The 22539-nt window shown below is 49.3% G+C and overlaps 1 protein-coding gene across 6 annotated transcripts in view; it reads right to left on the bottom strand.

The window, feature by feature from the left end:
* Window positions 1977–22539, bottom strand: part of STAT5B (signal transducer and activator of transcription 5B) — a 76263-nt gene continuing 55700 nt past the window's right edge. For 4 of the 6 annotated variants that reach the window (XM_021066240.1, XM_021066239.1, XM_021066241.1 and 1 more), the window contains 14 exons: window positions 20916–21046; window positions 20533–20684; window positions 19948–20103; window positions 19396–19575; window positions 18676–18763; window positions 18475–18597; window positions 17529–17621; window positions 13173–13379; window positions 11790–11884; window positions 11558–11688; window positions 10081–10251; window positions 5564–5615; window positions 5112–5219; window positions 1977–4581 (listed from right to left, as the gene is read on the bottom strand). In XM_021066240.1, the coding sequence (XP_020921899.1) occupies window positions 4455–4581; window positions 5112–5219; window positions 5564–5615; window positions 10081–10251; window positions 11558–11688; window positions 11790–11884; window positions 13173–13379; window positions 17529–17621; window positions 18475–18597; window positions 18676–18763; window positions 19396–19575; window positions 19948–20103; window positions 20533–20684; window positions 20916–21046 (1814 nt within the window). In that variant the 3' untranslated portion in view covers window positions 1977–4454. 6 annotated transcript variants of the gene reach the window in all.

Below are 22539 nucleotides of genomic sequence, written 5' to 3'. Positions count from 1 at the left end.
TATTGAATGGTCTTGGCACCCTTGCCAAAAATCAGTTGACCACAGACACTTGGGTTTTTTCCTAGAGTCTGAATTCTATTCCACTCATCTATGGTTCTATGCATATGCCAGTACTGAAACCGAAAACACCTCTGACTGAAACCCAGCCAAAAGCCCGATTGGGACCTGAACCCTTTTTATTAAGAGCCACACCTGAGGCATTTGGAAATTCCCAGGTGAGGGGTTGAGTTGGAGCTGCAACTGATGGCCTATGCCATAGCAATGCCAGATTCAAGCCGATTCTGCAGCCTATACCACAGCTCATGGCAACACCAGATCCTTAACCCATTGATCGGGGCCAGGGATCGAACCTACATCCTCATGGATCCTAGTCAGTTTCGTTTCCACTGAGCCACAAGGGGAACTCCTACATCAGATTCTTAACCCACTGTGCCACAGCGGGAACTCCTCCTCATCTTACCGAGGAGTATCTCTAGCAAGCCTTTCCCAAACCTGACACCTGGAATTACTCTAGCTTCCAACCCTGCCCCTCAACATTGGTCACTAAGGCAACAAATGGTGCCTCAAGGCCACTGCTGTGGTACCTGAGTCTAGAGCCTTATCTCCTCTGACCTTTGACTGTTGAAACAGCCTCCAAGCTCTTCCCTGACTTCATGTTTTGCCTCCGTTCAACGCATCCTGCACGTGGTCACTGCACTATTTCTTAAAATGAACATCTGATCATTCTGCTTAAAAGGTTTCATCACTCACCACCAGGTTCAGATAAATTCTAACCCAGCACACCAGACCTTCTCACCTGCCACGGTCCTTCTCAGAGTGATTCTTGCACGAACATCACCTGGGAACTGGTTAGAAACGCAAATTCTTGGGCTCCACCCTAGACCTACTGACTCAGAAACTCTGGGGTGGGGCCTCGAACCTGCTTTACCGAGTCCTCCAGGGGAGTCTGATGCACACTGGAGCTGAGGACCCCACGGCGCCCTTTACCGCACCCCGTCCTGCCTTCCTACGTCTCCAGGCCTCTACCTGTGCTGATGCCTCCGGCTCAGTGCCCTTTCCTTTCCTCATGTCTATTTGTTAAGAGTCAGCTTTTAGCTCTTCCTGCCCTCAGTTGGTAATGGCTTCAGGATAGGCTGAGGGCAGCAGGAGCTAATAGCCTATCCCACGGGACAGTATCAGCCGTCCTTCCCGGCCTGCATTCCTTTAAGCGCAGGAAGCATCTCTCACCCTGCACACAAGCCCAGCTCAGGGCAGGCACTCTAAATGGGCTGAATTCTAAGGACGAGCTTTCTGGAGTTCCTGTTGTGGCACAGCTGAAACAAATCTAAGAACCATGAGGTTGCCGGTTCAATCCCTGGCCTTCGCTCAGTGGGTTAAGGCTCTGGCGTTGCCGTGAGCTGTGGTGTAGGGTGCAGATGTGGCTCAGATTCTGCGTGGCTGTCGTGTAGGCTGGCAGCTATAGCTCCGATTCGACCCCTAGCCTGGGAACCTCAATAGGCCAGGGGTGTGGCCCTAAAAAAAAAAGGATGAACTTTCTAACAGGAATAGGAAGTGAGGATTATCATTCTCATGTGCAAAACCTCATGCGGGGAGCTCTCGTTGTCTCAGCAGTAACAAACCCAACTAGCATCCATGAGGACGCTGCTACGATTCCTGGGCCTGCTCAGTGGGTTAAGGATCTGAGGTTGCTGTGAGCTGCAGCTCCAATTTGACCCTTAGCCTGGGAACTTCCATGTGCTGCAGATGTGGCCCTAAAAAGAAAAAAACCCAAAAAACAACAAAAAACCCCCCTCATGCGATCAGGAAGGTAAGAAAGGCCCACATCTGCCACAAACGGTGATGACCCGCTCTCTGAGGCAGCCAACTCCCATCTAGTTCCCCTTTTCAGAGTCACACGGATGATTTCAAATATTTTCCTGCCCAGGCCATGCTCTCTTGCTACGGGATGGAAAATAAAAAGTAAAAACAGGACCCAATTTGGTATTTTCAGAGGAAGTCTTTATTGTAACATAAAATACACAATTTTGTGACGGCCCCAAATTGTACACAATGCTTTTTTTTTTTTTTTTTTTTTGGTGGCTATATACTAATCTGCCTCAACACTAAAATATGTATCTGAAATAATTTCACAAAGTTTTAAAAAGAAAAATTATAAAAAGTATGCTTCCATTTTAAGTTATATTCACTCTTGGTCTCCCTCCCATCCCCTGCGAAGCCTGCGCAGACCACACATGGAACATTGCGATGACTTGTGCTGTGTGTCTGGGAGCGAGTGGTCAAGCTTGCCCTCGCCTCTGCTTGCGGTTTGCAGGAATAGGGAGAAGAGAGAAGCTATAACGCAGAGAGCGAGCCCACCTTTCAGCCAAAAGTCTCTGCCGTCTATAGGCCCAGCCTCAGGAAAGCTGGGGGCGGCCCAGCCACTGGACACGCGTGGGAACCCCATGCTGGGGCAGCCGCACTCTTGGGCACCCGTTCCCCCCCCGACGCCAGTGCCAACCATGAAGTGAGAGCTCTGCCCTTGGCACGCCTGGGGCGAGCCCCACTGCTGATCTGATGGGCAAGGGTGTCATTCTGGGTGACGGCAGGTGAGGGCTCTTGGAGTCTGGGAGCAGCCAGGCTTCCTCTCCCCAACACTCCCATCCTCAGGGGGGATGTTAATCAAATCGTGAGTGGGGGGTGGTGGCAAAAGGCGCTTAGCAGCATCCTACATCAATGCTGGTCTCCACTGGAGGGGTCAGCCTGCTCCTCAGAGGCAGAGAAGTTCTACTGCCTGGCGTAGAAAAATAAATCAGTGTATGAAACCAAGCCAGGGCAAACAGCAGCTTTTACAAAGTTATCTTCCAATAAATAATTTACGACAGAGGAGTACTTTCCTTTAACATCAAAAACACTGATATATCCAGAAGTTATTTTTGTAAAAAAAATATCTGTTTATTTACTCACAAGTATAAAAATAAGGTTTTTAGGGCCATTCTCTCCTGGGTGTGGTCAGGCCCTTCTTTTGGAGGGGGTGGCAGGGGTGACCTTACAGACCTAACCCCAAAGCTCTACCTGCTTCCCCCTCTTCCTGCCTGCCTGCCGTAGCCCATTCCTTCCTTTTGGTGTCAGGATATGGAAGAAATTGTGGGCAAAATTATGCTGAGGCTTTTTCTTTTCTTTTTTTTTTTTTTTTCATTTTTTGCAGCTTACCAAGCTTCCCAGCAAACCTGCTGGCTGCATTTCCCCAAATGACTGACGCTGACACCCAGCACCCTGCGCCAGGTGGGCGACACGCCTCCTGAGCATGCTGGCCCTGGGTTCAGCCCACATTCCTGCCACTCACTCCCCAAGGCATTGTGCAAACAGTGAAGGGAAAAGAGGTGACATGACCTTCGTGTCAATGGCACCTGACCTGATGCAGGAAGAAAGAATTCTACTATCAAATCAGGGTGAGAAGGGGAAAACAAGTCCCAATTTCGAAACAAAAACACCATTTAACACTTGCAAAAAGCCATTATTGACAAGCCTTTGGAAAGCCTTGCTGGTGGCTCCCCCAGTGCAGAGGAAGGCTGGGCAACCTGGACGGCAGCTCCCAGTAACGAGGCAACACTCTCAGCGCCCGTGAGCCGGGCCAGGCTGGGCGGTCCACCCTGGGCGCAACACAAAGGACACTGTAAGCTTTGGTTCTGTGGCCCTCTTTTCTTTCCTCGGCTTCATCAGATGTGTCTGCACAGGTGTACACACATAGGAACCAAGTGGCAATTCCACGGGTGGGAGGGAGCCGGGGGTGGGGAGCAAGAGAACATTGAGCTGGGCTGTGTTATTTAAAAGGCTACACCCATCAGAAAACCCATCACTTCCCTTCCCCAGTGATTGCTCTCTGTGCCCCTTTATCCATCCCTACCCAGGAAAGTGGCGGTCAGGGAGCGGGAAGGAGGGAGGGCTGGCTTTCTTTGTCAAAAGGCAGTTTCCAGGTTTCAGAAGAAAAGCAGAGACAATCGTGGTTGCGTATCAATGGCGTGGTAGACACAGTGACAAGGACTCACCAGAAAGGAGGTGCCCTCACCTGCCTTTGTCCTCTCTTAGCTGAACAGCCATGTGTCAAAGTTCAGCCACCTCCAAGACACATGGCCACGTTCCAGGGTTTATGGAACTAACTGCCTTTTTGCACAAGGCTGAAAACACCACAGCCTCTGTTTGTGGCCCCAGTGCTGCAGCTACACTCTGGACAGCAAGGGGGGAGAAAGAGCACAACGTGCAATCGCGCGCCACACACACACACACACACACACACACTCACACACTCACACTCCCTTCACTGGTGCCACCATGCACAGAAACACTAAAGTCACAACTAGTATTAACACTTCACATTATGAGTATTGTTTCCAAAGAGAAGCGATTCATGGAATTAAAACATCCACAAGTATAACTCCTCTGGCGAGGACGAAGAAGCGGAAGATGGCGACAGGAGGTCACGACTGCGCGTGAGGGATCCACTGACTGTCCATAGGTCGGCCCAAGAGCTCCTCCACACGACGCGCCACGTCCATCGTGTCGTCCAGATCAAAGTCCCCATCGTTGTCAAGGACGGGGTCGGGGCTTGGGAGGGAAAGAGAAGAGGTTAAGGGGAAGGGAAAGGTGGCCGGAGGCCTACAAAGAGCAGCAGAGACCTCCCCGCACCCCTAGGTGAGCGCCCCTCAGGGGAGCACCCCCTCTGAGGTCGGTCGGCCAGGACCCTCCCTCGGCGTCGTGGGAAAGCAGCACTCCCAAGGGGCACCCTGGGGGCAGAGTCCTTTGCTGGCTGGTTGGACAGAGTGCCTTGGACCAAAACATCCAGCCTCCTGGTCTTGCCACTGGCTGTCTACACACACTGAACCCCCATCTGGTCCTTATACAGAGAGAGAAAAATCTCCATTTCAAGAGAGGGGAGCAGATGACATGAGCCAACTCCAACCTATACCACCAAGAGCCACTGGCCGAATCCATCCCTCCCACCAGGCATGGACCAGAGCCCGGCCGGGCTGGGCTAGGGGTACTCAGACCTCGAGGAGCTCCGGACTCCTTGCCCACCAACCCTCCCGGAGCGCAGCCCAGTTCCTCCCACGGAGCCCCAGGAGAACACGACCTACTTCTGTGGGTATATGCTGTAATGAGCCTGGGGGCACACGGCTGGGGAGGGGGCCTGGTCCATGTAGGTGGCATTGCCCCCGGCAGAGTCTGAAGAGGCGCTCACAAACCTGGGGAGGAAGCAGAGCAGAGCCTCAGCGGCCTGGGGCGGGGGCAGGGGGGCAGCTGACTTGGGGAGGAGCTCAGGGCTTCATGACTCTTTCAGGTGCAGAAGGACAGAGTGCCCGCTGAGCCTGGGGCTCCGGCTGCTGCGGGAGCGGGGCCCTGGGTATGGGGCATGGGGCGGGGGGGGGCCCTGGTGACCACGCCCAGCTCCCTCCCCAGAGCTGGGCCAGGTGTGGGGGGAAGGGAAGAGGAGGGGTGGCAATGAGGGGGAGGAGAGGTGGGGGGAGGCGAGCGGGGGTGGGGGAGGACCAAGGCAGCAGGAGACCAGAGCTGGACCCTGGACACTTACTCAGGGACCACTTGCTTGATCTGTGGCTTCACGTATCCGTCCACTGCTTTAGCTGCCAAGGGGGAGAACGGGGATGAGAACCAATGTTCTCACATGAAATGAAAACGCAGTCTCCCCTAAGAACCCCATCTTTTCTGAGGGTAAGATACAACTACTTTTTTTTTTTTTTTTTTTTGCTTTTTAGGGCTGCACCCGCAGCATATGGAAGTTCCCAGGCTAGGGGTCAAACTGGAGCTGCAGCTACCAGCCGACACCACAGCCACAGCAACACCAGATATGAGCCACATCTGTGACCTACACCACAGCTCACGGCAATAATGGATCCTGAACCCACTGAGCGAGGCCAGGGATCGAACCCGCCACCTCATGGTTCCTAGTCGGATTCATTTTTGCTGCACCACAACGGGAACTCCAACCACCTCATTTTTATCGACGGGTCCGGTATAAGCACATATTTTAATGGATTAGGAAGACCTGGTAGAGGAGAAGCCTCAGTACTGACACTGCAAGTTAAGAGAGCTTCCAAGTTGGCTTGAAGGTGTTAATAAATTCTTCAAACCACAGAAAAGATATACTTCGATACAAATCTAAATCGTTACCTGCATGCTAACTATAAAAAGAAAACCTATCTTAAAAAGTTTAAAATGCAGCAGCAGGACAGGGGACAAAACAAGGACCCACAGGAGGGGATGGCAACAGGATAAATTCTCCGTCATCTAAGGAGGCATGCTGTCATCACTGGTATAGCCTTGGGAGAGCCGACTTCCTTATCACTGCAAGTTTTGCGTGCAATGTGTGCCAACTGCCAGGGCTCGTGCGGAAGAATCTAAGCATTAGAGGGGAATTAATGGGCTCGAGGATCCCGGCCATTACTCCAGCTCTGAGTTTCTCCTACTCTTTCAGGAAAGGGAACGCCACTCTCTCAGGCGTCTGTGTGCTCCTTCCGTGCCCGGGGTCTCTGCACTCGGGGTAATCTGACGGTCACACACCCCAGTGGGTGCTGTCTCTACTGCGTGGCTGCTTAAAACGCTGCTGTTGTGTCTCACTCGCCACAGCAACCCCATCGGCACGTGGCGGGTGAGGGGATAAGCCTCAGGGATAAGCCAGAGTTACCTCTGCAAAAGGCTAATGGTTATGGAAACCCAGTTAGGTAGGTAGTAGGAATGTGAGAGTCTGAAGTCGGTGAATGAAATCTTGTTTCCTGGGAGTGTGAGCGTGGGAACAAGTCTAATTGTAACTACATTTGACAACGAAGAAGATTTCGCTGAAGTCAGAAGGATGACTCAGCCCAAGAGAGCTCCTTGGCTCACACACTGCCTGTTGTCCTAACCTGCTTCGTCTGGGGCTTCAAACGTCAGGAGTGGCCTTTTCATAAGAGCTTGTGCTTTTTGTGCCTTACGGTCTACAGAGAATTTTACAGAAGGGCAGAAAAGATAAAAAACAAAGAGATGCTGTAAAAATAGGATTTAAAAATCTAAATCAGCTGTGCTAACGAAAAGAAGCAGTGGTAGGTTTCATACCAAACACCACAGAAATCTAAAAATATTTTGGCTTATTTTCCCACCAAGAAATATAAGCAGACGGGAAGGCAAAAAACCAGATTCTATGAAAGGAAAAAGATGGATAGATTGGGCTATAGGGAAAACACGTCTTTGCACTTCAGGAAAAAACAAAAAACAAAAAAACACCCTAAGTGTTAAAGGAACAGTGACACACTGAGAAAAATCTGCAATATATAATAAAGGGTTTATTTATTACATAAAAATACTTGCATATTATTAAGAAAAAAGGAACTCAAAAAAAAAAAAGCAAGGAAATGAATGCACTTCATGGAAAAAATACAAATGGTCAATAATGTGAAGGTTGGCGTTCCCATTCTGGCTCAGTGGGTTAAGAACCCAACATAGTATCCACGAGGATGCCAGTTCGATCTCTGGACTTGCTCAGTGGGTTAAGGATCCAGCATTGTGTGTGGCTGGCGTCTGCAGCTCTGATTTGACCCCTAGCCTGGGAACTTCCATATGCCGCGGGTGCAGCTGTTAAAAAAAAAAAAAAGTAATGTGAAGGTTAAGACATACAGGCTAGATTGTTTGAGCTCAAACTCTGGCTTGGCCTCTTCCCAGCTGTGAGACCTCTGGCAAAGTATTTCACTTCTCTGCTCCTCCAGGAGATGGTAATAGTACCTACTTGACAGACTTGTTTTGAGGATTAAATGGGACAGTATTTGAAATGTGCTCAGAAGAGTGCCTGGGACATAAGGAAGCAGTCAGCAGTGTTAGCCGATATTATTACTCTTTTTGTTGTTGTTGTCATTATCATTATATGACAAGATGTTTTGACCTTACCTAGAATCAAAGAAAGGAAAATAAGAACTAAGATATAATTTTTATGCCATTCAGACTGGCAAACATGAAACTGGTGAAGAGATTCTGTGACTGGCAGGAGGATGAAGAAGCAACACTCAAACAGATGTCTGTGGGAGTGAAAACAGATTCCACTTTCTGGAGGGCAATTCTGGAAAGATGTGTCAAAATGCTCAAAAATTATACTTTTCTTTTTTGTCTTTTGTCTTTTGAGGGCCGCACTCGCGGCATATGGAGGTTTCCAGACTAGGGGTCTAATTGGAGCTGTAGCTGCCGGTCTACGCCACAGCCCAGCAATGACAGATTCAAGCTGTGTCTGCGACCTACACCACAGCTCACGGCAACGCTGGCTCCTCAACCCACTGAACAAGGCCAAGGATTGAACCCGCCACCTCATGGTTCCTAGTCGGATTTGTTTTTGCTGTGCCACGATGGGAACTCCAAAAATTATATACCCTTTGACACAAATTCTACTTTAGGAATTTGTCCTATGGAAATAAACAAGGTGCATGTACCAAGTTATTTCAATATTGACCATGACAAAAAACTGTGACTAACTTAAATTTTAAGTATCTTATACAACCAATATAGAATCATAATGGAATTCTATGCAGTTGTTAAAATGATGTTTTAGGATTATATTTACTAAACTGCAACTCTGCCTGTGATTCTTTTTTTTCCCTAGGGCTGTACTCACAGCATATGGAGGTTCTCAGGCTCGGGTCGAATGGGAGCTGTAGTTGCCGGCCTACACCACAGCCACAGCAATGCTGGTTAATCCACTGAGCGAGGCCAGGGGTCAAACCCGCCCCCTCATGGATACTAGTTGGGTTCATTACCACTGAACCACCTTGGGAACTCCTGCCCGTGATATATTTTAAAGTGAAAACCTAATCACTTCCTGAACATCGTGGATGTGTGGTATGACCCAAACCCCACCCCTAGCCCAACCTGGTCCCTCCCACTGCTCTGCTCTCCTGTCCCACCACTTTCTCCCCTGCTCGCCCAGCTCCAGCCTCCCTCATCCTCGCGAGGTTTCCTAAACAACCCCACGCCCGTCTCAGGGTTCTGCTCTTGTTCTCTCAGCCTAGGATGTTCTCTCTAGATTGGTGTGGCTTTCTTGCCTCAGGCAGGTCGATTCTGACATCGCCTCCCTGGGGAAGCTTTCCCAGCACTCAGTGAAGTGCCACCCTCCTGTCCTCCATTTCTCAATCCCTTCACCTTCTGTACTTTCATAGCATCCACCACTAAACGGAAACACTTATTTGTTTGCTTGTCTACCCTCTTCTTTCTGCTCTTAGACTGTAATTCCCACACAGGAAGTACTTATGAAGCTTCTGGCAACTCTGCAGAACACATACCAAATGACTGGGAGAACACTCAATGAGCTGCATATTTTTTGGCTTTTTTTTTTTTTTTTTTTTGGTCGGGCCTGTGGAATGTGGACGTTCCCTGGCCAGGGACTGAACTTGAACCATAACAGTGACCACACCGGATCCTTAACCTGCTGTGCCACCAGGGAACTCCTGAACTGCTTATGTTGATGAGAGGAGAGACTGCTGTATGATATCTATTTTCTTTTCTATACTTTTCTGGAAATTTTACAATAAATACGTAATACTTTTATGCTCAGAAAATAAAACTATCTCTGTTTTGAAAAACAAAAATTTTATCTTCCTATTTATTTTTTCTTTTTTTGGCCACCCCTGAGGCATATGGAGTTTCTGGGCCAGGGATCAGATCTGAGCCACAGCTGTGACCTAAGCCACAGCTGCAGCAATGGCAGATCCTTAACCCAGGGGTGCCGGGCCGGGGATCGAACCCGCGTCTTACCACTCCCAAGATGCTGCTGATCCTGTTGTGCCACAGCAGGAACTCCCCTATTTATGTTTGATTTAAGCTTGTATTGAAAGCAATCTGTTACCTTCAATTTGATATTTGGGGTTGGTGGCAGATGTGCTTTTTGTGGGATAGAAAAATAGAGCCCAGGTTTTACCTTTGCCCTGGATAATGACCAAATGGTAACGAGTGGGTTTTTTTGTTATTGTTGTTATTGTTAATTGTCAGGTTTTCATGCCAGACAGACAGACACACACACACCTAAAACAAAACCAAAATCACAACAAAACCAAATCAGAATGCGAACATTGTTACCGGTGGCAGGCTCGCATGGAACTGGGGTGTAATATTTGGAGTACACTTCATCCTTTGGCCGATCAGGAAACACGTAGATAAGGTAATTCAGGTCTCCCAAGCGGTCTGCCAGGGACCGGATAGAGAAGTCTCTGGTGGTAAAAGGCATCAGATTCCAAAACATTCTTTCCTCTAGATCAGTAAACAGAATAATCATAGTCTAAATATGGTCTCTGAACAGGAAATCTTAAAACCCAAATATACTACAAATATAGCTCTCCATTAAAACTGTTCCAATAAAAATCTCCATTAAAAAAATAAACATGGGCGTTCCCATCATGGCTCAGTAGAAACGAATCTGACTAGCATTCATGAGGACTCAGATTTGATTCCTGGCCTCAGTGGGTTAAGGATCTGGCGTTGCTGGGAACTGGGGTGTAGGTTGCAGATGTGGCTTGGATCCTGCGTTGCTGTGGCTGTGGTGTAGGCTGGCGGATACAGCTCCAATTTGACCCCTAGCCTGGGAACCTCCATATGCCACACCATAAAAAGCAAAAAAAAAAAAAAAAAAAAAAAAAAAAAAAGTTATGGGTAGACTTTCATTACTATAAGCAGGTAATGCATATACCACTTCCCTAGAGATTTAATGATCTCAGGGAGTTTCAAGTTCAAAGAGTATTCTGTCTCTCTCTAGAAGAGATAGCTTGCTGGCTCCAGTCCCTGACTCCCTGTACAAAAGTATGTAAGAGAGAAAGAAAGCATATCCACAGCCAGCAGATATGTGAGAGTTATTCAAAACTATTAACATATATATATATTTTTCTTTTTAAGGCCACATGGCAGTATATAGAAGTTCCCAGACTAGGGGTTGAATGGGAGCTGTAGCTGCTCGCATATACCACAGCCACAGTAACGGGATCCGAGCCGTATCTGCGATCTATACCACAGCTCAGGGCAATGCTGGATCCTTATCCCACTGAGCAAGGCCAGGGATCGAACCATGTCCTCATGGATACTAGTTGGGTTCGTTAACCACTGAGCCATGATGGGACCACAACTAGTCAGATTCTTAACCTGAGCCACAATGGGAACTCCAATGGCAATATTCTTATAATAGGATAAAGGAATGATTCAAATAGCATATTATTCCACTTTAACAACTCCAAACAACAAAGTAATTCTTTACTGGAGTAAGTTCAAAGTTGAGTGATAAGAAGGCAAATATTTCAAATGAGAAGCAGCTGAGATTTGGGACAGGGCGCTGCATTACAGGTGGCCATGTCCCCTTGTACATTTGTGTTTCTCAAAACTAGTAACTGTTTCCCAGAAGATTTTACACAGGCTGCAGCTGTGTCATGGTTATACATTTGTGCTTCCCATAATTAGCACTGGCCCCAAAGAATAATATGTACTCAATAACTTGTTTCTTAAAGTAATTTTGCAACAAAAGCAGCTAACGAGAGCCAAGATATGTCTTAAAAAAGGGAGGGGCACTCACGAGAATCAAACTTCCAAGCAATGGTGATGCCACCAATTTCAGAGTCACTGAACCTCAGCAGGAAAGTCCCGTCGGGCTTGTTAATGAGTAGGTCATGGGCCTGTTGCTTGTTCACGAAACCCAAAATAGCCCTGGATCAGAAATGCCAAAGGAGCAGAAGCAGAGTGGGATGTTTTAATGCCGGAAAGATCATCTTCCTAACTCTACTGCTAACTTAAGAAAGGATTCTCACCCATCGTTCCAATGAGGCTTGAGATGTTTTTTTAACACTTCCATCACGCCATCAAACCACTGCCAGAAAGTGTAATTCCGTCCTGGTAAATTTTCCTGGTTGGAGAGACAACAAATGAATACAAATAGGCAGAAGGAACCCTCAGGATATTACCCGTATAGACTTTAACTGGTGAAATTAAAGGGAAAATAACATCTACACTGTCAGAATCATAGAAATATACACGCCTGCCTGAGTTTGATCAAGTGGTCCTACAACCAAAAAAAAAAAAAAAACCAGGATAGAGAGGAAAAGACAGAAGAAGGGGGAAATACCACAGAGCAGTTACCAACAGTCCGTGGATCTCGGCTACAAACACTTGCCCCTGCATCTGGACTGACTTGTTCTTTGCTTTTGGGGGGGGGGGGCGGAGCAAAGGAGAAAAGAATAGCTTTATTGCTTTGACAGGCATAAGAGGGTCACAGGAGGCTAAGGCCCTAAAGACTGGGCCCCCTCCTTTACTGTTTTTGATGTGTGGTCTGTGACCCGCAGCGGCAGCGTTGCCAGGGAGCCTCTGGGAAACGCAAAATATCAAGCCCCATTTCAGACCTGCTGAAGCTGAGCCTGCGCCTTAACAAGCTGCCCAGGTGATGTGTAAATTTGAACTGGACTAGATCACACTGTGAGGCCACAGAGAACACGCCATCATACAGCTGCTGCAATAATTATCAGCAAAGTGCAGTTATCTGATTCTGCTGGAAGGCATGATTCTGCAACGGAAAAGACAGACTACCAAGGCCTCCTGCTTCCCCTATCGAACCTCCTCTGACTACCAGCAAACCTGTTGGCTAGCTGGTTAACACACAGCCATTTAAAAGAGTTAGACTCAGAGACTATGAGATCTTTGAACTGGGGCACTTAAAACACGGGGGTGGCCATGGATGCAAAGACACAAACGTTCAATTTAAAATCGAAGATGTGACAGGTGGCATCTGAACTGCCTGAGGCTAGAGGAAATGTGGCCTTCATTGGCACCCTCTTTTGAGGGCTGAGGGCCCCATGGGAGTCTGACTTTGCATTACACTCAAGGAGCCTCAGAGAGTCAAGGGGACTGAGCCATGGAGTTCTGAGCATCACCAAAGCTTTACTTCTCATGAGTTATGTGATCATTTGCTTTGCTGTTTCCTTTACAAAGGAAGAAAATGCATGCAAAGCCGTTTGCTTAAATATTCAAGCACAAAATTTTCTACACACACACACACAAAGCATGTGGCTTTCAGAGGCTTCCTATTACCGTGGGCATGGTGTATTAGAGGCATGAGGAACGGGGGCCCGGGGCAGGGATGCTCCCGAGGGGTCTGGCCTGGAGGGGCTGATCTGATTGCAGCAGGCGGGGGCCCTCACCCTGTTGAACTGGGACCAGGACACAGACATGCCGCTGTAGTCCTCCAGATGGCTGCTGCTGCTGTTGAAGAGCTTCTGCGCCAGGAACACGAGGTTCTCCTTGGTCAGGCCCCGGTTGCTCTGCACCTCGGCCTTGAATTTCATGTTGAGCGCCTCGCACAGCTGCGGCCACAGGACTTTGTCAGGCACCGCAAAGGGCACCCTGCCCTGCGGGGGTGGGGTGAAGGGGAGAGAAGCCAGAACCTTAGGAGAAAACACCTGCAGGATTTATCCCCTCAGCCCGAAAAAGAAAACCACTGAGGAGGGGATGGAGTTGCAAACACTTGTCTGGCTGAGCGTGGGGCTAAACTCAAACCTTCGCGGGGTTTGCGGTTCTGGGACATTGAGAAGGTTCCATCTCACTGTCTTCACATGCCACTTGGAAGCTATCAGTGCTGTTCCGTAAAAGAGCTGCTGGACATACTGTCTGATCCCATGCTCTCATGGTCACGGAGACAAAACATGACCAAAGTCTGACTCTGACACTATAAACTCAAAGGGAGTACAAATCCACAAGACTGGTTCTCTAGGTGCAGAGAGAGAATGTGTGTGTTCATATGTGGGTGCGCAACCGTCATCCGTGCCCTTGACCCCTTCTGCCAAGAACTCCAGCTCAAAGTGAAAGGACTTACTATGGAAGAGTGGAAACTGTGCTCTGACAACTTTACTGCAAAACAGGTTAGAATGTGAATTTTTTTTTTTTTTTTGTCTTTTTGCTATTTCTTTGGGCCGCTCCCGTGGCATATGGAGGTTCCCAGGCTAGGGGTCGAATCGGAGCTGTAGCCGCCAGCCTACGTGCCAGAGCCACAGCAACGTGGGATCCAAGCCGCGTCTGCAACCTACACCACAGCTCACAGCAATGCCGGATCCTTAACCCACTGAGCAAGGGCAGGGACCGAACCCGCAACCTCATGGTTCCCAGTTGGATTCGTTAACCACTGCGCCACGATGGGAACTCCAGAATGTGAATTTTTAATAAATGGCTTTTCATCCCATTCAGCCACGGTATTTCATTTTAATTATTGTAACTTTTTTTTGGAATAGGCAATTTCTCCACATGATATAAAATTTCAAAAGCACAGAAGGGCCTACAGTGAAGTCATTTCCCTTCTCTGTCCATCAGCAATCTAGTTCCTTTCCTAAATCTTGTAATCTAGTTTACTGGGTATACCTCCAAAGATATTCTTTACATGCTGGCAAATATGTATACATTTCCCCTTTTTTAATATATAGAACCCACATCTTGCATCTTTTTTTTTTTTTTCACTTAATATTTTATCTGAGAGGCCTCAGCACATAAAATTTTCTTTCGAGGCTGCTCATTATTCTACACTATGGAGGAATAATAATATATTTAACCTCGCAGGGGGACATCTGCGCACGAGTCTCCAGTCTTTGGCTACTACAAACAGTGCTGCAGCCTATTCATGTCACTTGGCACATTCGCAAATATATCTGTAGAATTAATTCCCACAAGTATGTATTTATATTAAAGCAGCATAATGGGGAGGGTGTGAAGAAAAGGGAGCCATCTCCTATACTGTTGGTGGGAAGGTAAAGTGGTGCAGCCACTGCGGACAGTATGGATGTTCCTTAAAAAACTAAAAATAGAGTTGTCATATGATCTCGCAATCCCACTCCTGGGCATACGTCTGGAGAAAACTCTAATTCAAAATGATACATGCGCCCCAATGTTCACAGCAGCACTGTTTACAATAGACAACACATGGAAGCCACCTAAATGCCCATCAACAAATGAAAGGATAATGAAGATGTGGTACATACATATACCATGGAATATTACTCAGCCGTAAAAAGATAAAGTCATTTGCAGAAACATGGATGGACCTAAAAATTATCACACTAAGTGAAGTAGGTCAGACAGAGAAAGACAAATACTGTATATCATTTTTTAAATTTCATCTTTTTAGGGCTGCACCTGCAGCATATGGAGGTTCCCAGGCTTGGGGTTGAATCAGAGCTATAGCCGCCAGCCTACACCACAGCCACAGCAATGCGGGATCTGAGCTACATCTGTGACCTACACTGCAGCTCACAGAACGCCAGATCCTTAACCCACTGAATGAGGCCAGGGATTGAACCCACGTCCTTGTGGATGCTAGTCAGGTTCATTAACCACTGAGCCATGTCAGGAATTCCTGATATCACTTTTACGTGGAATCTAAAACATGATACAAATGGAACTTATTTACAAAACAGAAACGGACTCACAGACATAGAAAACAAACTTACTGTTACCAAAGGGAAAAAAGGGGTGTGGGAGGGGGATAAATTAGGAGTTTGGGATTAAGATAGACACTACTATATGTAAAACAGATAAACAATAAAGTCCTACTGTATAGCACAGGGAACTATATTCAACATCATGTAATTAAACCATAATGGAAAAGAATATATATGCACAGCTGAATTGCTCTGCTGAACACCAGAAACTAATAGAACACTATAAATCAACTATACTTCAAAAAAAAAAAGAAGAAATAAAACAGCATATGATGTACACAAGTCATTAACATAATTGCAAATGTTAAAAGTGCGTATATATTTCGACAAGATACTTTAGGAATGACATGTTACAAGGAGATGCCAGAGTTACCTGGAGAGTGAAATCTCCGGACAGAGGGTGGGAAGTGAGAGCAGATGTGGCAGTAAGGCTACCCAGGAGGCTTATCAGGACAGATGTGTGCAGATATTTTATTTTTCTTTTTTCCTTGTCTATTGATTTTCAATTATTCATTCTTTCCTATACATGTGTGTGTATACACACACATACACATTTCTACATATTTGTTTGTTTGTTTAAACATCAAGTCAGTTAGTCAGTGAATCGACTGTATTCCTGTTCCAATTGACTGTTCATCCCAAATCCTCTCTTGGATCAAGTCTTTGAACTCTTTATGCAGATTTTTGTGTGTGTGTCTTTTTAGAGCCGCACCCGAGGCACATGGAAGTTCCCAGGCTAGGAGATCGAATCAGAGCTGTAGCTGCCAGTCTACGCCAAAGCCATGGCCACTCAGGATTGTAAGAGTTGCATCTTCGACCTGCACCGCAGCTACAGCAATGCCAGATCCTTAACCCGCTGAGTGAGGCCAGGGATTGAACCTGCATCCTCAGGAAACCAGTTGGGTTCATTACCACTGAGCCACAATGAGAACTCCCTGGGAAGATATTTTTTTAAAAGGAGCCTTGAACCCAAGGTTTACACCCAAGCATGGTAGAATTTCTGCTATAAATCTCATCCGAGCAGAAATTTGTTCTCCTCACAGTAGAGCCACATTAGAGAAGGACGTACTTTTACATTCCGGACAACAGTATAACCTCTTGCCATGCTTTTGTGGACGAATCTCTACTAGAAATATGCAACACGTGCAACTCTGCCTATTGAAATGCTTTGGGAATCATCAAGCAGGACTCTAGTAATATTCAGACAGCATTTGGTGCGTAAATCCACAGAATCATATTTTTTCCTTTACACAAAGCAACTCATTTTTCATGAGATGTGGGGTGAATCACAGAATCTAAAATTTGGAAAAGACGTTAAATGTCACCCTCATTCACTGGAGGGAAGATGACAGGAAGAAACTTCTAAGCTGAAGTGACCTCCTGAGAGAAACCTGGGAGTCCCAATTCCATATATGGTTTCACTTAAGATTCAAAATAAAACTTACAGGATACTGACTTTGTATATTAGCTAAATTAATCTTGCAAACATAACTCTGGAGCATTACCCTTCCTCCCTGTGTTGCAGACACTTACGGGAAACTTAGGTCAAGTGCATTTCCTGTGGTCGCAGAGGGAGGAAATGGTGGAGCTGGAATTGAAACCCTGGCCTTCCTTCAAGCTCCTGCTTATTCTTTCTCTCTCTCTCTATTTTTTTTTTTTTTTTTGCTTTTTAGGGCTGCACTCACAGCATATGGAAGTCCCCGGGCCAGGGGTCAAATCACCACTGCAGCTGCCAGCCTACACCACAGCCACAGCAATGCAGGATCTGAGCCGTGTCTGCGACCTACACCACAGCTCATGGCAACACCGCCCCGATCCACTGAGCGAGGCCAGGGATCAAACCGTCATCCTCATGGATAACAGTTGGGTTCGTTACCACTGAGCCACAACTGGAACTCCACCCCTGCCCATTCGACTTTCCACACAGTCTCCATTCTGCCTCCTACTAAGGAAAACAGCATATTTTCTACGCTTTTTTTTTTCCGGGGAGGGGGGTCGGATAAGGAGATCAAAAGAGATTCATGACACTGGTATCGAGATCTTGAGACCTGCGGGCCCAAGGAATCCACTCACGGGCTCTGCGAAAGCATTGTCCCAGAGGACGGTGGCCGTCGCGTTGTTGTCCTGGCTGCCGTGAACAATCACCACCACTGGGAGGGACAGGGTCTAAAAAAGACACAAGAGCAGGGCTGAGTGGTCACAGCCACACAGTCTGCCCTCCTCTCCTGTTTTTTCTATCACAACGCGGTCATTCTCTCTTCAAGTTTCAGGAAATGTCATCCTCGAACACACAATAGGAATGGCTCCAGGAGTGAGAAGACTTTTCACACTGGCACAGTTTTCGAAATTTTAGATATTTTAAAAGAGATATTTCTGTGTGACATTTAGAGATTTAGGTATTTCTTAGATATTTCGGAAGGATTCAGTAAGTTTCTCAAAGAACAAGAGAGAAAAGAGAAAGAGTAGGGAGACATTTCCGGGAAAAAACAGCATGTAACAAATGTCTAAAACTTACCACAATTGGACTCAAATCCATCCTGAGTGATGTTTCTCTTTGTTCAATTTTACTTTTCTATTTCTTTTCTTCTTCTTTTTTTTTTTTTTTTTTGTCTTTTTGCTATTTCTTTGGGCCGCTCCCGCGGCATATGGAGGTTCCCAGGCTAGGGGTCCAATTGGAGCTGTAGCCACTGGCCTACGCCAGAGCCACAGCAACACAGATCTGAGCCGTGTCTGCAACCTACATACACCACAGCTCATGGCAATGCCAGATCCTCAACCCACTGAGCAAGGCCAGGGAGCGAACCCTTGTCCTCATGGTTCCTAGTCAGATTTGCTAACCATTGAGCCATGACAGGAAGCTATTTCATTTCATTATCATTTGCTTATGTCTTAAGAGAATCTAAGAGACAGGGTCCTAAAGATGAGGCCTCCTCACTTTCTGTTTATCAATAATCAAAAGAAGATACTATGCGATCAAAACAATTCTTCTGGGATATAAAGTACACACACACACACACACCTTGACTTGAAAAACCAGCTCATTTCCACCAACACTGAACTGTGATTCAAATAAGATTGTAAATTTTTCTTCTGTCACTGACTCTGCTCCACGACGGTCAGACCTCTTAATTCGTTTCAGCGACTGCAAAGGAGAAAAATAAGATGATGAAGCCTTCAAACAACGAGAGAAAGTTCATTCCTCCTCTGCTCCCATCCTCACCATGTTCCGGAAGTGGGCGCTGAGGGTGCCGGTGGCCTGGTGATACTCCATCACACAGCAGTTGTTCAAGATCTCGCCGCTGTAATCACTGCAAAGCAGAGAGACTCAACTCTACATCCATAAAGGGTCTCAGCACACTCGAGGTAAAAAATATATTTAGGGTGGGAGGATAGGAAAGGTTATTAAAAACTTTTGTCATTTAAGAGGAAATGCAATACATAAAATACATTTTCTTATAAAATACTTAAATAACTATGCAGGAGTTCCCGTCATGGTGCAGTGGAAACAAATCTGCTTAGGAACCATGAGGTTGCAGGTTTGATCCCTGGCCTTGCCTAGTGGGTTAACTATCTGGTGTTGCCGTGAGCTGTGGTGTAGGTTGCAGATGCAGCTCGGATCCCGCGTTGCTATGGCTCTGGTGTAGGTCGGAGGCAACAGTTCAGATTAGACCCCTAGCCTGGGAACCTCGATATGCCACGGGTGTGGCCATAAAAAGAAAAAAAAAAAAAGAACACAAGAAGTTTTCTTAGACATACCTCTACTAAATGAAAGAAAATCATAATTTCTTCACAGAAGAACCCCCCTGATTCTTTCCCTGAGAGCAGGAAGAGGCCAGCGGGCTAAAGGGGCTGCTACGTAGGAATGGCCCATCTAGAAACGTCCTGGGGGCGGGGATCACCTTCCTTCCATGGGGAGAACCCGGGTGGGGTCGGGGCGTACTTGCGGGTGCTCTCGTTCTTGAGCAGCGACTTGGCCTGCTGCTCACTGATGATGGTGGCCTTCACCTGCGGGGGGTTCATGTGCACGTTCAGCTTCCCGCCCACCAGCAGGCGCACGGTGGCCGCGAACTTGGTCTGCGTCTTCAGGACCTGAGGGGGCTGCTTCTCGATGATGAATGTGCTGCGGGGACACAGGGGACCAGGTGCGGCCTCAGGGGACAGTGCTCCGGTCCCTCCCTCTGGGTGGGCAGGTCCGGGCATCCACGGGGCTCAGCAGGGGAACGAAGGGCACGAGGCACGGCCTCCGTGTGCCTCACGGGAGGGGAGGCAGGGAAAGGAGGTCAGCAGCTGGGAGGGGCTGCAGGGGACGAGGGCGGCCCCGCTAGTGTCCACGAGAGGCACTGGGCAAGGTCACCAGCAAGAGGCCACAGCCACAGGGGACGGAGGGGGTCTGGATGAGGCCTCAGAGACCCGGCTGCCCCCCGCCCAGGCCAACCAGAGGCGGGGGCGGGGGTGGGGGCGGGCCTGGGCAGAGCCGACAGGGAGCAGGCACCTGGTCACCAGGGCTGAGATGATGTCTGTGATGGTGGCGTTGACCTCAGCCAGCATCTCCTCCACGGGGCCGGGGATGGGCAGCTGCTGGCAGAGGTGCTCAGCTCTGCGGATCTGCTGCCGGTTCTGCCAGATGATCTCCGCCAACTTCTCACACCTGCACAGGAGGCCCGAGGCCAACAGGAGGGACCATGGCTTCGCCCGCATCCTCCCCAGGCCAGAAGCTGGAAGGCTCCCAGGCTGGGGAGAAGCCCAGGCCCAGCTCCACCCCCAGCAAGGCTCGGGGCCTCTGCCACCTCCCCGGTCCACTGAGCAGAGCAGAGCTGCCCTGCTTTCCAGAAACACACAGAAGGGGTGACCCTGGCTTGGGTCCAACCAGCCTGAGCATCCCTCTGCACCCCCCGCTCTGCCCCACTCCCCACCCAGGGACTCCCTCCCTGGGGGAGGTGGCACAGGACAGGGCACCACAGTCTCTATGAGGATCCAGAACCACTGGTGACACAGCACCTGCCCCAGGACAGAGGGAGCAGAGGAGCCGCTGGCGGCAGCACTCTGAGCCCCTGCCCGCCTCCCGCACCCCCCTTACCAGGACTGCAGCACGTCCAGGCTGCCCTCGGGGGGCCCTCCGTTCCCCGCCAGCTGCTGCCGCCGCTTCCACTGGATCAGCTCGTCATCCAGAATGATGGTCTGCTGCTTCCGCAGCAGCTGCAGGGTCTTCTGGTGCTTCTCGGCCAGCTCCTGAGGGGCGGCGGGGACAGCCGGCCCTTCTGGGCTCCCAGAGGACAACCCAGCAGGGCCCCCGCCCCCAACCTGACCTGCTCTGCCTCAGGGCAGCGGGACGTGGGGCAAAAGAAAGGAGGCCTTGGACTCCTGCCCTGCTGGCCCTGCTCCCTCCCTCTCTTGGGGCCATGGGGCAGCTCCCGAGGGCCCCACCGCGCCTGGCAGGGGACGGGCCCAGATCCCACTCACCACGCGGTACTGCTGCAGGGTCTGGGCCTCGCGCTGCAGCCAGGCCTCCAGGGTCACCTGCTTCTGCTGCAGGGCCGTCTCCCGGCTCAGACGCTCCTGGGGGTTCAGCTGGGCCAGCTGGGCAAACTGAGCTAGAGGAGGGGACAGGACACCCATGACTCTCGTCTCCCAGGGTCCAGCAGGAAGCCCGGCAGAACTACACTCGCCTCTTCCAAGGGGAGGCAAGACCCCCAGACAGACCCATCTCACCCCTGGCAGGTTCTACAGCCAAGGGTGCCCAGGGGTGAGCTCCGTTCCCGGCCCCCCAACTTGGCTCCCCTCTGGGGAGCCGGGAGACGCAAGCCTGGGGGCTGCCTGTGGCCTCCCCTCCCACCCAGCCTCCCCACCCCACACGGGGTCCGGCTGGGAGCCGCCTGCCTGATCCGAGGTGTGCCCTTGTCATTTACCAGCTCAGGCACATCACCTCACTCTGCTCTGCCTCAGCCTCCCCACGTGTAAAACGGGAGAATCCCGGCACCTGCCTCAGTGGCTGCTGTGAGATTAAATACGTGATGGTACCGAAAATGCTCGAGAGGCTGCCTGGCACTGAAAGCTCTAGAGAGAGTCATCCTTATGGTTAATGGGTACAGGACAGGATTAAAGGGTGACGGAGCCGAGCAGCTCTCAGCCCCAACCGCCCAGTGTCGTCAGCAAGGCCCCGCTCCGCTGGCTCAGTCCTATCTCCAAAGTCTGTTATGAAACACTGAAGACAGCGACGTGGAAAGGAGAACCAAGGGACACTTGCGTGTCCACAAGCCGGCTGAAGAAATCCAGCAGTTCCACGGTTAAAGCCCCTGCACATCCTCTCCTGCCTGCAAACCCTCTCTCCCTCCACAGGTAACCACGATCCTGGATGCCGGGGTTCCTACCCCCACCATGAGCCTTTCAGAACACCCCAGGGTCCTTGCTGGGGCTGAGTCATGAAGACTTAGCATTAGCACGTCTTGGTCAAGTTCCTGGCAGCCCTCTGAGGGCCGTGGCACACTGACCTAGGCCCAGCCCCGTGGACACACAAGCTGGGGCAGACTAAAACACCTCTAGACAGCCGGGAAAGCCCAGAACCAGAAGAGACTTTAGAAACACGGTTCCCATATGACTGTAGGGGACTGAGCAGGCAAGGAACGTGTAGCAGAACCATCCGAGCCACCGCCTCGGAATCCTGCCACCCACAGGGAGGTGGAGGCCATCCCAACAGTGGGGCCCAGCCTCCCTATGCGAGTGACCCACTTAGGTCTCCGCTGGCAGTTTGCAGAAGCTTCTGGGAAGGAGGCCAGGAGACGTGAGACATTTGACTGCTCCACTGGAGGGAGCTGAGACTTCCCGGGCACAAACAGATCAATAGTCTGTGTTTCTGATGGGCGCACTTCACACGTGAGCCTGAGGGGACATGGCACGATGGGGACAGACCCAAACCAGAATCCAAAATCCAAACCTAAACTCACAAATCGGAAACAGGAAACCCAAGAAAAAGATCATCAATACTGTCAACCAGTCAATGGCCTCGGGCTGAAATCTCCTGTTCCCTAAATCAGGAAGAGGGCCTTGCTTGGTCTCAGGTCAGTCTGGGGATGGATTCAGCTGTGAG

Source organism: Sus scrofa, chromosome 12 (genome assembly GCF_000003025.6).
Source record: "Sus scrofa isolate TJ Tabasco breed Duroc chromosome 12, Sscrofa11.1, whole genome shotgun sequence".
Taxonomy (NCBI): domain Eukaryota; kingdom Metazoa; phylum Chordata; class Mammalia; order Artiodactyla; family Suidae; genus Sus; species Sus scrofa.
This window is presented reverse-complemented; position numbering and strand designations above follow the sequence as displayed.